Source organism: Wyeomyia smithii, chromosome 1, assembly GCF_029784165.1.
Source record: "Wyeomyia smithii strain HCP4-BCI-WySm-NY-G18 chromosome 1, ASM2978416v1, whole genome shotgun sequence".
NCBI lineage: Eukaryota > Metazoa > Arthropoda > Insecta > Diptera > Culicidae > Wyeomyia > Wyeomyia smithii.
Genome location: NC_073694.1, coordinates 178,334,977 through 178,348,645, shown reverse-complemented (window position 1 = coordinate 178,348,645; position 13,669 = coordinate 178,334,977). Strand labels below are relative to the sequence as shown.

At 42.6% G+C, this 13,669-nt stretch overlaps 1 protein-coding gene and 1 long non-coding RNA gene across 2 annotated transcripts in view; one reads left to right on the top strand and one right to left on the bottom strand.

Moving 5' to 3' along the window:
- Positions 1 to 9,245: 9,245 nt before the first annotated feature.
- LOC129730552 (uncharacterized) overlaps positions 9,246 to 13,669 on the bottom strand; it is a 78,205-nt gene continuing 73,781 nt past the window's right edge. Inside the window, exons 2-6 of the mRNA XM_055689974.1 lie at positions 11,089 to 11,442; positions 10,531 to 11,026; positions 10,309 to 10,470; positions 9,935 to 10,248; positions 9,246 to 9,868 (exon numbers count right to left, since the gene is read on the bottom strand). Coding sequence (XP_055545949.1) covers positions 9,267 to 9,868; positions 9,935 to 10,248; positions 10,309 to 10,470; positions 10,531 to 11,026; positions 11,089 to 11,442 — 1,928 coding nt within the window. The 3' untranslated portion in view covers positions 9,246 to 9,266. The remainder of the gene's footprint in view (positions 9,869 to 9,934; positions 10,249 to 10,308; positions 10,471 to 10,530; positions 11,027 to 11,088; positions 11,443 to 13,669) is intronic.
- The window catches only part of LOC129730675 (uncharacterized), a 55,308-nt gene continuing 53,413 nt past the window's right edge, over positions 11,775 to 13,669 (top strand). Inside the window, exon 1 of the long non-coding RNA XR_008728905.1 lies at positions 11,775 to 11,942. This is a non-coding gene — a long non-coding RNA (uncharacterized LOC129730675). The remainder of the gene's footprint in view (positions 11,943 to 13,669) is intronic.

The following is a 13,669-nucleotide window of genomic DNA, read 5'->3' as shown; positions in this document are numbered from 1 at the left end:
TGTCGGAGTGATATGAATGTGACAGATAAATGATAAATATCGTAATAGACCATTGCACACGAAAAATAACCTCACTTTTCTGACACTTCCCACGGGGTTGTTTACAAGGTGTTCTATTCACTTTTTATGTGACCGGAGTGAAAATGAATGATACGAGTACGATAAAGATGGGAAAAATCTCCGCCTATGCGAATTCGTTACTGTGTTTTTTTGGTTTATTCTTGGAAACGCAATTTTTAACAAGAAACTTCCGCTGTTTTATTCGAGCCGAAAATTTTTCTATGTAAACAAACCCGCGGCAACTGTCAAATCTTTTTCTTCTTCCTGTTTTGTGACGTCATCGTGCAATGATATATACATATATCTTTTGATATCGTATAATATTATCGAAATATTTCTCTTAAAAATAAAGTTGTCAAGCCCCTAGGGTTACTATGATTGATTGTAAACCCATGAAAAATCGGCAATTTTCGTCCATTGTGAGCATGTCCGTCGACTTCGGTAAACCCCAAATCATCAAACATCTTTATCGATTCTCATGATGTCTGCCCTGTAGGCCAAATAGCCTATATTACCAACGGAATCTGTCATCGCTCCTGACTTGCGGATAAAAAGGAAAAGGAGAAGTCTAGCCGGGCGTCTACCTACTCCATACTTATCATCAAATTAGCGTATAACTTAAATGTACTACTTAAAATTATTGATTATTTAAATTTAATACTTAACCTAGCTAACGGATTATATTTAACCTACCTAGTTGATCTGCACCAACGCTAAAATCAGCATACGCTATACTTACGACTAGTTGAGGCTTGGAATTATTAGCAAACACAGACCTCGTTCGATTTTGGCACGTTTCGTTTTTGACACGGTTCAATTTTGGCAACCTATAAACTTTGGACGTGTTGCCACCAGCAACCATCCAAGCGTGGAAATTTATTCTCGCTTCAGTCTGGTAGACATTGGACAACACTGTTCGGATTGGTTATATTGTATGTTTTCCACCTTATCGTACGCGATGAATCAAAATCGTCGCCAGAACCGTCGCAAGCGAGTAAGTGTCATTTGTGTTGTCAACAAACATGTAATAAATATGTAGATTCGCTCATCAATTAAAATCTAGTAACGAATTTCATGCAAATACCGAAAAAATTACTGTATCCAGAACTCTCGTGTTTTGTTATTTATGAGTAAGTTAATAAACAATGTGAATATTTCGATGAAATCATCTGAGATTCAATGTTTTCAGAAAATGTCTAACATTATTTGGCACAATGTACGAACCAAACGAGCCAGCCTGAACACAAAATATCATTGCATTTATGGTTTCTATTTTCTTGGGTTATCGAGACAGCAACTCTGTGAAATTTACGGTTAAAGTAAATTACAATATGCGCCTGGATTACGTCCTACAAGCAAAATGGTATCCTCTCGGAAAAGGAACGAAAAATGGTGTACAGAAAGTTTGGGAAGGCAAAACGGCAGTGGCTTGTAAAGTTATACACGAGGGAACCAACTTTGTTTCTCGATGAAGCACAGAAACGTTTTTTTCATAGATTTGCGGCATCAATAAGTCGATCTTCGATAGTAAGAATACTCCATGCAGAGGGTATGAGTTGGAAGAAACTTCGTGCAATGCAAATCCGTAGTGCTGATATTGTCAAATATTGCGAGGAGCTATCGTTTCAATGGGATCTGCCCAATTTAGTTTTTTTAGATGAGGTCGCCTTCGATAGCAGAGATATGCTACGCAATAGAGGAATTGATTTTCCGTGGTGAATTTCGTCGCCGCCCGAGAGTGTCAACTCTTTGTTTTCTAGGTCAAGGTGGTCTTCTTGATTCATTTATGACGAAAGGGACTTTTACACGGAAGAATTTTTTTGAATGCTGTCGTTCGTTCGCACTCCTATCTAGGAACGTAGAAACATATCCTGGCTTCTATTCAGTTTGGGTGATGGACAGTGCTCGAATCCATTGCGATAAACACATTATCATGTATCTAAGGTCTCTAGGCATAGTTCCAATATATCTTCCTCCATATTGTCCCTTTTACAATCCCATAGAAATAGTCTTTGGAATTATCAAGCGATATTTGAGACGGTATTATGAAGAAAATGGTTTAAAAAACCTCAGAACAGTTGTGGACGATGCTTTACTTAGCTTCAAAAATTACGACTGTTCGAACATTATTAGAAATTGTGGCTATACCGAAGGAGGAAAGTTTAATCCCCGAATTGGGCTGAATCAACCTATCGAAAATTTTGATTTTTGTTCAGAGTTAGAATCAGAATAAGTCGGTTGAATACGGAATTATTTTAGAACGTGAAGCAATAATATTGTTGATGCAAGTACATTCATCAATTTATTTAGGTAAATAAAATGAATGAATAAAACTGAGATATATCATTCGATAAAATGTTTATTTTTATCATTCGGAAACCTGTTTCTTATTTTGAAAAATTTTTTTTTTCCATACTACTCTTCTTATCATACTGTTTATTTTCTTATCATATCTTAAAAGAAATTATGTTATCGAATTTGCTGAGCTTCAGTTCAATGACGATTGTTGCAAAGCGGGTTCATTTATTCACATATGATCAACATCCTCCGCATCTGTCACAAATTTCGCCAGTGATCGGCTAAGCTCATTTTCCACAGGTGCAAGTGACCGTTGCATTGATGTCAACATTTCGTTGTGGCTTTTTAGTTGTATTTCCTTTTCCAATACCCGTGCATCAATCATACTAGCAGCGGCTGATAGCTGCGTGGAGTGTTCCTTTAGGCCTTTGATATGGCCTTCCATGGCACGAGCTATAGTTTTCGCGAAAAAAAGCCCTCGGCGGTTTTCTTCTAGTAGCACTGAATCATCATTTGATGCAGGTCTAAGAAGCAATCGAATTTCATCTGGTGGATTCTGCTTCACATAGTCACGTTTGTATCCTGGTGATGCTTCTACATGCTCCGCCCAGTTGCTCCACACGAATGAATCTGCCGATACTTCTGGATGCATAGTCTTTAGTTCAATTATTATTCCTTGATAAGACTTATTGCTGCAAGCTTCTGATCTATCTGGATCATCCGGTGCTTCCAATTTCATCACTAGATCATACAACTTTTGATTTGCTATCGCTAACGAATAAACATGTAGGTACACGTCAATAACCTTTTTTCTCCATTTAACCATAATATCCGAATTCTGCTGTAGTTCAGACACTCGATATGTACGCTTGCGATGAAGGTCCTTGAACAGTATATATTTATCCATATCTGAAAATTTAGTATCTGCGTCGTCAGCCCACTTAACTCGTTTAAAATTTTGGTCGTCGTACACGATGACCTCCCGACGAATATGACTTTTAACAACCTCCCAGGTTTGCTCCAAAACTTCCTCTGGTGAGTAACCGAAAACATGGTACTCCTTGGCAATCACCTTCGCTTCCACTTTTCCTTTGGAATGATGTTGTCCGCGAAAATCTTTTTTGTAGCAAGAAATCATAATATCAAACGTACTCTCCGTTGTTTTGCGTTTGATGGCTGGCAAACATCATGAAAGTTGTTCATTTTGAGAACCTGCCTCGGGTTCTGTACATATTTCGGCAAACTCCGGATCCAGGGTGATGTATTCAGTAGAATCCTCATCGTCTAAAAACTCAGCAGAATTGTTAAAATCCTGATCACTATGCAGGTCGGATACATTTAGTGCCGGATTTAGGCTACAAGTTGAAGACTAGAAAAAGAAAATTTAGTATTCCAATATTCATAACTGGATTTCGTATACCTACCTCTGTCACCACCACTAACCTCACTGTATTCACTTTTGAATCGCTATTTAATGCCGTGTAATGATTTTTGTTCAAAATTTTGCATTTGCAGACGAATAGATAGTTCTACCGGTGAACGCGGAACAGGAAAGAAAATGCAAATCTGTTTGTTCATCAAACGGGAAAAAAATCTCGGAGTACAGTGTTACCAGTTCTGCTTAGAATCAATGAGTGGAAAAATCATTCTCTTGTGTATTTCTCTTTTTGAAACACATTGATTCATTTATCTAAATTAAGGAAAACATGTAAAAGTGAAATTAATCAAATCAAAAGGCCTCGGTTAGCCTCGAAGTAAGATGTTAATTTCACACTAGGTTTTATATGTCAGGTAATGCATTCTAGGAAGCAGTCTAGGAAGGAATTTTTGTATCAGAGGAATCGTCGCATTAGCCCTGCAACTTCTGTACAGATTCAACTGCTAAATGAGTCTATGCGTAAGATAGAAGGTCAAGCTTGGAACTCGGAATATTGAATTTACCAAAAATTTTTCTTCGCTGTGCATAATTCACTTCTATACTTTAACGGTAAAATTTACACACATGGGAACACTTCCAGATTTTTTTGTTGCGACGATTTCAAGCGGTTAGAAAGTGAACGGCGCATTTGATTATGAATGAAAATTTTCTTTTCAGGCCGGAAGGCATCATAAAAAACTTAAATGTGGACGTGTTGCCAAAATCGAACATGGCCTGTACTTACAAAAGGGTAAAGAAAGTGAAAGGATTCTGATTGAACATTTACTTTATAATTGAAATCTATCCACCCCTAGAGTCTTAATCTAGAAGATTGAAAGCAGAATAGTTCACTTCTAATGACTCACGACACAAAAAAAAGTTCATGCCCTTGGGTACGAAAGTGACCCTGTTGACTTCGTACCCCTCCAGGTCATAATTTGAATAGTGGGACGGAGCTAGACCCAGCAAAAAGATCGTAGGTTCCTCGTGTCGCTTGGACAGAGGAATCGGATGCTTCCTTGAGGTAGATATCTCTGTTTACAGTCCCGGTAGTCTCGAACGGCACACTCCTTTTGCCAAACCAGGTGTTTTTTGGCAAACTTTGACAATCTCTGCATCCTTTCTTACTCCGGAACATCAAACTTGTGTTGGGTGTTAAAGAAGAGCAGCCCCGGAAGCTGCCAGCAATCAGCCTTGACGTAAGTCGTCTCATCCATGATGAGACAATGAGGCTTCGTCAGCATCTGAGTGTACAGTTTCCGGGCCTTCTGAACTTTGTACGTATGCATTCCTCCCATGCCTTGGCTCTCTGAACGAAAGACTTGGAAAGATTCAACTTTTTGGCCACATCCCTGACCGAAATGTTGGGATTTAGCGTAGAGGCCCAAACACAATGGATACGTTTGTCACAATTTGACAGTTAGCCCATACATTTTCTGTCAAATTAACGTCAACGCAACGCAAACGTATCCATTTTGTTTGGGCCTTGAGTGCTTCCACAACACGCTTGTGATCATGATCACTAAAATAACATTCATTCTGACCGCATTTCTCCTTCCCTGCGATGCTCAGAGTTACGTGGTAACGCTTACTCACACGACTCACCGTTGACTGCACGTTTGTTTGCGGATGTCTCGATGAAGCATTATCGATTTTCCAGGTGCTGGCGGAAAATCAATTCACAACTCAGAGAGAGATGGGTGGTGAAAAAAAATCGCCATTTTGGAAACTGGGTTTCCCATGTCAGAGGTGCCAGTTCTCCTCTCAAAGCGCAATATTGACTAACTTTTTCATTCGACTCGTATAATCGGGGGTGATGCTAAAAGTTCAGGGAAATAATTAAGGGCATCGCAAAAACCACGGAAATGTTATATTTTGTGCCTATGTTGCATTTTATACACTTTCACCACAATTAATCATTATTTTTGAACCATACAAAAGGCGTCGTACACAAATAACGTTACGCTAAAAAGCTAGATTTTAGACCCCTTCCCCCCTATATAACAATAAGTAACGTTCGATATGACTCCCCCCTAAAATTACGTAACGCTGGACAACCTGCCTTCCCCTCTAAATTTGCAATTTTGAGCAAACACCACAGTTACGTAACGGTCTACCTCCCCCCCACCTCCTCCCTATGTAACAATAAGTAACGCAGACTCAACCCCCTCCGCCCCCCTCATGCGTTACGTAATTTGTGTACGACGTCAAACTTTTTAATCTTCGATTGGAAATCACTCTGATATTGGTTAGCAATGAAACAAGAAACTCGCATAAAAATAATCACGTTCTTTATTGTACATGATTGCAATACCTCCCACCTATATGTTACCTTTCTTGTTCGATTGGCTCACAACCAACTTTGCCAGTATGCCAGATAAATCTGGATTTTGCCAGATTTCTGTTTGTGCGCCAGACAAACAGATGAACCTCAGAATCTGCCAGATATTTGTAAATGAGCTCCGCGTCGTCTCGCAAAAAGGTCATTACTGGGAGATGGGCCGTGCCTGGCCTTTACCTACCTACACCCGGCGAGAGCAAAAAAAGGTCATCACTTTCAATTCTGCCAGGAACTTTATCCAAAACTGAGTGACAGATTTTTGCCAGACTTTGTATTTTCGTTTTGCCAGATTTTATTCAAAACTTAGTGGCAACGCTGCTCTCAACATCCTCTCCGCCTATCTTTCCTCCTGAGTGTTGCGAGGTATTAAATCAGGCCAAAACGAAGAATAATCATCATGGCTCTCAAAGAAAAGCAGCTATTGATTTTGTAGACACTTCTTCTGATAAATTTGCTTTTTGATTGTGACAGTGATCATAACAGATAAGCTTTTTCGGCCACATACAAGCTACTTGCCAAACAAGATATTTTTTGAGGAATTTAGCCATACTTTTCGTGTTGAAATGCACTTCTATATAATTTCTGGCTATTGCAGTGTAATAGACCAACCCTGGAAGTCATTTGACGTCTTCCACGACTTATGTTTCATCGTTCATTACGACGCGTGAAACTTTTGTCAGAAAATCATAATACAATTTTCGATCATCTGGTTTTACCGTTAAACGCTTATCGTGCAGTTGGGGGCTTTCTTGACTTTATAGGACTAAAAACCGGAACACTTTGTTGGTTTCTAAACGAATTCTGGACGCGCAGATTTCTCTCCAAATTCTCCTTCGGCTTTCTGTCTATAGAATGATCCGCACGACCAACATTTTTGTCACTTGTTGGTTTCCTTCCGACAATCAAAAGCTCAGAAAACGTTTTCAACACATTGTGGACTGTGGTTTTGGGCAAATCAAGCTTTTTGCGAGTTCACGTATCGAGAGATTAGGATTTTCGGTACGACTCTGTACAAGTTCCGTTCGCACACGTCTATTTCGTTCGTCGACATTTTGAGCACTGTTTACGAAATGTCAAAACAAATCAAAGTAGGCGTAAGAATTGGCCCTGACACAAGTAAAAGAGATTTTTAAGGCTGTTCGCACTCACGCGAAATCTCATATGCAATTGTCAATTCATGTGTGAAAACAAAAGCAAAAACATTTCCCTCCTTCACTTTCGCAAGTAAAAACCAAACCAATATCAACAGAGTCGTCAGGGCCAATTAGCGAACCTATATATTAGAGAAATGACAAGACACTCACCGTTAAGGCAACTGTCAACATCAAAACGGATAACGGCAATGCAAATTTATACAGCTCGCCCGTTTTGATGTTGACAGTTGCCTTAACGGTGAGTGTCTTGTCATTTCTCTAATGTATAGGTTCGCTAGGGCCAATAGACGCCTAGCTATGTTTGAGTGAAAAGAGTAGCTCATATGAGACAATCCACGGGTGACGTTCCATTGCTTGTAAGTTTGTTATTGTTGTTGTTTTTCAAGTTGCAAAACCAAAACACAACCGAACACGAGACCTTTGAGTGTTGGAAAGTAAATCTAAAGTGGTGTTCTATTGTTGGGTAAAGGATTGCCCCACAATACTAGAGCAACCAATGGGACAACTGTTGTTTTACACACTTTTCGATTCGCATTGCATCCAAGTTGCGACCGTTCGTACAAACCTGAAGATGTCAAAAGATGAAAACAAACTGAAATCAGCTGATCGCAACTGTCTCGTGGATTGCCTTATTGCAATCGCTTGAATATTAGGCTGATACAAATTTTGAATTCTTTTTATGTCCAAGGTTATCAAAGTTAGCAGAGGGGGTGGCAAAAAATAAATAACACCGAGACGAAAAAAAAAGAAATATCTTTGATCAAAGTTTGTGTGCAAGTTATGACGTTTGTAACTTGCACTCAAATAAATGTTGAAAAATAACACTTTATTATTATTATTATTATTATTTATTTCGCTTGCCTTTCGACGACACTCTCGCTGTCACCTGACTTGTTTGTTGCTAAATTAAGCATTTATGCTGTCGGAAAACCAAGGAAATGAACAAAACGGTTTGAGCTTTTTTTTTATTCCCCTTCTAATATTCAAGATTTTCGAAGGGGGGGGAGGGGTTGACATAAAATGAAAATAAAATTTGTAAACGGCCTTATTGCAAGAGTTACACTGATTTGAAGGTGTTCGGATTATTGCGGGCTTTTATGGCCATCTTAGATTTAATGGCAGTCTTTAAAATCACTAAAAGAGTGCAATAGAACTAGAATTGTTACTCGGATCTTGCTATTAGCATAATTATTGTGTAATATGGTAAAACACATCAATATAATAAGGGTCGACCTGTTTCACGCAACGAGTTGTAATTGCACCGGAAGAATCGAATGAGTAACCAGAGAAAGTAGAGGCTACTATCCGAGATACGGCCGCGTTTAAAGAGGTCTACTCAAATTGTTATATATGAAACTCTTCAATGATTTTAAGATTTCGCTGATTTACTATAGCTAGTACATGAACTGTCGACTAATGAAAAAAAGATGGATTTGAAGAAAAAAGTTTCATTCTTCGATGGATTTGGAGACTATTATCTGGAATAATGCAGTTAAATAGCTGTGATCTGACATTTCGATACCAATTTGGTGAAGTTACGTGTCAAGTCTTTCGAATTAGTCATACCTCTTCATTCGAGTGGATTCGTTTGTGAGAGAACCACACCAACCGGGAAAACAGGAAATAGTCGATCGAGGCTAAATCTGGCGAATACGGAGAGTGGTGAGCCAGTTCATAGCTCGATTTCTTCAATTTATCTGTTACATCGTATGCGGAATGAGCGGGAGCGTTGTCTTGGACTGCCGATGAAACAGAGGAGTGTAAGGTTGCAGCCATGATTTATCCATAGTTACGAACTGTCGCAAAAACACCTTCTCTCTAAACTTTGACTCATTGCACTTTTCTTCTCTCGCACAGTTTCTTCAGGTGTAAGCATTTATGATCAGCTTTGCGATTTTTGCTAATTAAACAAACTTAACGGTTGAATTAGACCTCAAAGATTTTCTCAACATGTTGAAAGTAAAATCCAGCCCAGTTTAATTTAAATAAAAATTGTTTAACACCTAAATTTATTACAACCTAATATAACACAGATGAGAGTTGCTAACAATAATAAATAGGACGACTGCTGTGACTGTACAAATCGGGTACCGGCGGCGGCCGATCCGGGCACGCTCGGTCTCGCCGTGGGCCGTGGCTGCGGCTGCTGCTGCTTCGGTTGCTGCTGATTCGTGACCGTGTACTGCGTGTTACTTCGTCCGGTGGTGACCACGGGCGACGAGGGCGTCGTATTGGCCACCACGGACGGCGAGGAACTATGCTGCTGCTGCTGATTGCTGTTGTTGTTGTTGTAGTTGTTACTGTGGCCGGACGACGTGGACGCCCGTATCGTGGACAATTCGGAATACTTGTGTGTCGGCCGGCTGGACGGCTTGAATGTTTCCGGCACACTGCAGTGTGCCACCTTGTTCAGCTCCATACCGAAGCGATGAGGATTCACGTCCCGCTGGCAGTGCTCACCGGCTTCCTTGATGAAGATCTGCCGATCGGAGAGCATCGTTCCTACGAAGCACTCGTAGGTGCCAACGTCCCGTCGCTGGGTGTACGTGTACACGATGTTTCGGTGGGTCCATTGGCCCAGACAGCGGTATTCCCTTTCTACGGAGGAAAAGAAAATTCGATTAGTTTGAGCATTATTTCAACTTTTTATGATAAGCGACAAACCTTCGTAGATCTCATCGAATTCACAGGCTGATATCTGGTAGTACATGATATCTGGGGAGCCGCACTCGGACGACAGTTTTGCGCAGAGTCCTTCATCGTCGGGAATCACACCGGAGAACTCGCCCACGATCGGGCAGGGTGAAACGATACTGTTGCTGTCCAGTCGACCCTGGGTTAGCCAGCGATCGTCGTTGAAGTAGAACTCGTTGCAAATCGTACTCGTGTAGTTCGGCTCCGAGCGAGAACTGATCTGGAACTCGAACACGTTCTCGTCCCGGCGCTGGATCTTCAGACATTGGTACTTTTCCTCGCCGCTGTGGAGTTCGACAGTTGAATTACTTGGAGATTATGAATGGAGATTAGAAAACACCTACCATTGGGTTTGACTGTAAACGATGTACTTATCGGCTTCGTGATTGGTGTGGTTCTTCACGCACTTCATCGTGTACGTTTTGAATGAGGTGTGATCTTTGTAGATGAGTTGGTTCTGGCTGACGATCACCTGTTCCCATTTTCCTATCAGCCAGTTGGGGAAGCTATGAGAAAATAGTATTGCTCAACACTCTGATTGTTTTAGTTCATAATCACCAACCTACCTGCAATACTGACTGATCTGGCCGAATTCCTGCGGAATCGGCTTCAGTGACACCACCTCACTGTGGTACTCGCTGTGGATGTTATTTCCGTACGAGTTCTGGTTGCGATGGTACTTATTAATCGACCGGCAGGTGGAGTCCTTGCTGAAGGAGATCTCAATTTCACCGCTCTTGGGGTTCTCTACCCAGGTCGCGCAGCGATACTTTGGCCCAAGCCGAGCGTCTCCGTTCGCGTTGACAAGTGCGACGTAGTTCTGATTGCGTAGGCCACGCCAATGGCCGAGACACTCGAAGGTGACCTCCTGGTCGCGGAAGGCACAATTGCGAAAGCGTAAGTTCAGTGCCGACCCGGACGGGCAGTTGTCCACTTCCGATTCCTGCGATTCGCACTCCACCTGATCCTCGGTGCCGTTGTCGATGTTGTACGTCAACTTGTAGCGACCGTGGATCGGACAGTACTCCTGGCGGACTTCGTCGCCATTCCAGTCGCGGAATTCTGAATAAAAACAAAAAAAATCATTAGAATCTTTACGGACAGTGTCTCGTGTTAATACTAACTGTAAAGAATAATTTCGGTGCTTTTTTCCTCGTCCTGCAGGGCGTCTTCCCCCAGACAGGAGGCGAGTGCTTTCTCCTCGTTGGTGTGACACTTGGAGATGTAATCGCTGTCGGCGGTCAGCACTCGGAGGACGTTTTTCGAGACCAGCTTCAGGTTGAAGCAGCGGAAGCAGAACGCTTCCTCGGTGCCGGTGACCAGCACCACATTGTTGTCGTGTCGTTTGTGACACATGCCCCAGATCGGAATTGCGCTCTCGGTGATGTTTATCCTGCTGTAACGAACCGCACCGTCGGTGACCGTGTTCTGGGTGATGTATTCGCCTTGGTACTCGATGGGAAAGAAGCAACCAGAAGCTGAAAAAAGAGAGAAAGAAAAAACGCAATTCACGGTTAATACGAGCTTCGCGCAATTATGTGAGGCTGAAACGTGAAATTCGATCCCGGGAGCATCACCACGGAAGGAAGGTTATAGTTGGCCGTGTCGATACTAAATACAACAATAGGAAAGGCAGGAAGGAGTATTTCGCGCATCAGGGAGCCCAGTGTCGAGTGGCTTATCCGATGCGGTCTGAGTGATTTACCGAGTGAGCGGCTAAGGGATAGAAAAGGGAAAATAGAAAATAACCGTCAAGCGCCGACAATCAAAGCAAGCGTAGCGTGGCGAAAAGTCACACCTGCCGATGAAAATTAGTGACAGAAGCTCGAAGTGGTCGAGGTGTGAAAGGAACCGAAAAGATTCCAGGTGTTAATAAGGTGACTGTAATAGTGGACAAGCGGAGCGCCAAAATTAGTTCGGGGGATGCTGGACGCACCCGTGAAGAATTTCGATGGATATCCACCAACCCACATTCGAGGTAAGGTAAAAAAAATACTTTCGACCAGATCTGTGTACCGTGATTATTACGAAATGTTGGGCTCAAGTTCTCAGAAAGCAAACATGATTTAGTTTCGGTTCACGGACCGGGGAATTGCGGCAGGGGACGGGTTTGAAGGCAAGCGCGCCTTGGAAGGCGTCTATAGTGTCTTCCCAATTCCATGTTTGTTCCTTTTTTTCTCCAATTGTTATTCTTGACGACGAGCTTTTACGTGTGGTTGCTGCGATGCGATGAAGAGAGATATACCCGCTGCCGTCGCCCCGCACCTTCGGATCCTTGTACATACTGCTCTGTGTGGTGGCACTTCAGAGCTGCGCCCACGCTGGAAATTCCTTTCCGAGAGAAGATACAGATGAAATGCGGTACACGGTCATACTGGCGCATGTTCGATGCCCGTGGCCTAACTTGAAAGGTTTCATCGTCTTCGAGAAGCGGTGGGCTGTGACCAACCGAGAACTGACCCAGTTGCGGGTAAGTTTCGCAATGAAATCGAACCACCCTGTTGGGTGGATTCCTCTCGCAGAACGCCTTTTGTTGGGGGCAGACATAGTGCAAAACCTACGCGCGTCACGAGTGCATACTTGAATGGAGAGTCCCTTTCACGGGTTGGCCTCTCACTGTTCTCTTATGTTGCGCGAAATATGATGGCGCATCGTCGTTTAGGTCTTCATTCCGTTCAGTCTTACACGCATTCGCATTAGTCATCATCGCCCCACGGATCTCCACTTCCTGGGATGCCCTCCGCGGCGGCAGAACGTATAATTAAATCTTCCCCGTAAAACGGTGGGAATTTAATTAAAAACAAATCCACAGCTGCTTAGCAGGCTGCGCGCACTCATACGGTTACAGCTTGAAGTGACCACCCAACGCTGGGGATGGAGGATTAGATTGTATGGGAAAAGGGCTTTGCTCTTTTCCTTCTAATTACTATTATTTCCGATGCGGTTCGACTCAGGTGCGCAGCGGTCCCGTTAGTCCGGCTGCAGTTTGCAAAGCGCAGCCGTTATAGTTTCACTCGTTTGTAAAACAGTGCGCATTACATGCTCGTTACAGCCAGGATTGCCCGCCACTGCAATTCAACTCATCAACGATGTACAACACAGCATTTTGCATGTTGTGCCAGTTCCTTGTGATTACACGCGGTACCATCACGTGCAGCTGACTGTCTGACTGACTGACTGACTGCGCTGACGTTCGTTCGACGCCTGAGTATTTAGCGGCGGAACGGCGGCAGCAGATAATGCGCTCCGTCAAGCGGTTCCTTCGTTCTGCTCCTCTCTCACTCCTCTCCTTGGACCGCGCGATTCGGGCGTTTTCCATCTGGATGCACCACGCTGAAGACGGAGATTGTCTTCGCTGTGTTGTGTGTGTGATGGGCTCTATAATTGCTGCTTTAGCAAATGGGCCCGTGCCTGAAAGCGCCTCGGAGCCGTTTTCCTTTCACCTAGGAAATGCATGCTTGGTGTCCGCCTCGCTAGCCCCCTTCGTCGGGGCGCTGCGACTCTGCCGTGTGAGGATTAGATTGCACTCTATTTTTGCTGCATCGAAATAACAATACTAATCGTTGCAAAAAAAAACTATCACCCGAATGAGTTGATCAAGATGATGAGTTTTTCTTCGATAGAAATTTTTCACCCGAGAAATGAATACATAAATGAACAAAATTGGGACCACTTCTAACAAAAAAAAATATTTTAAATATGTCA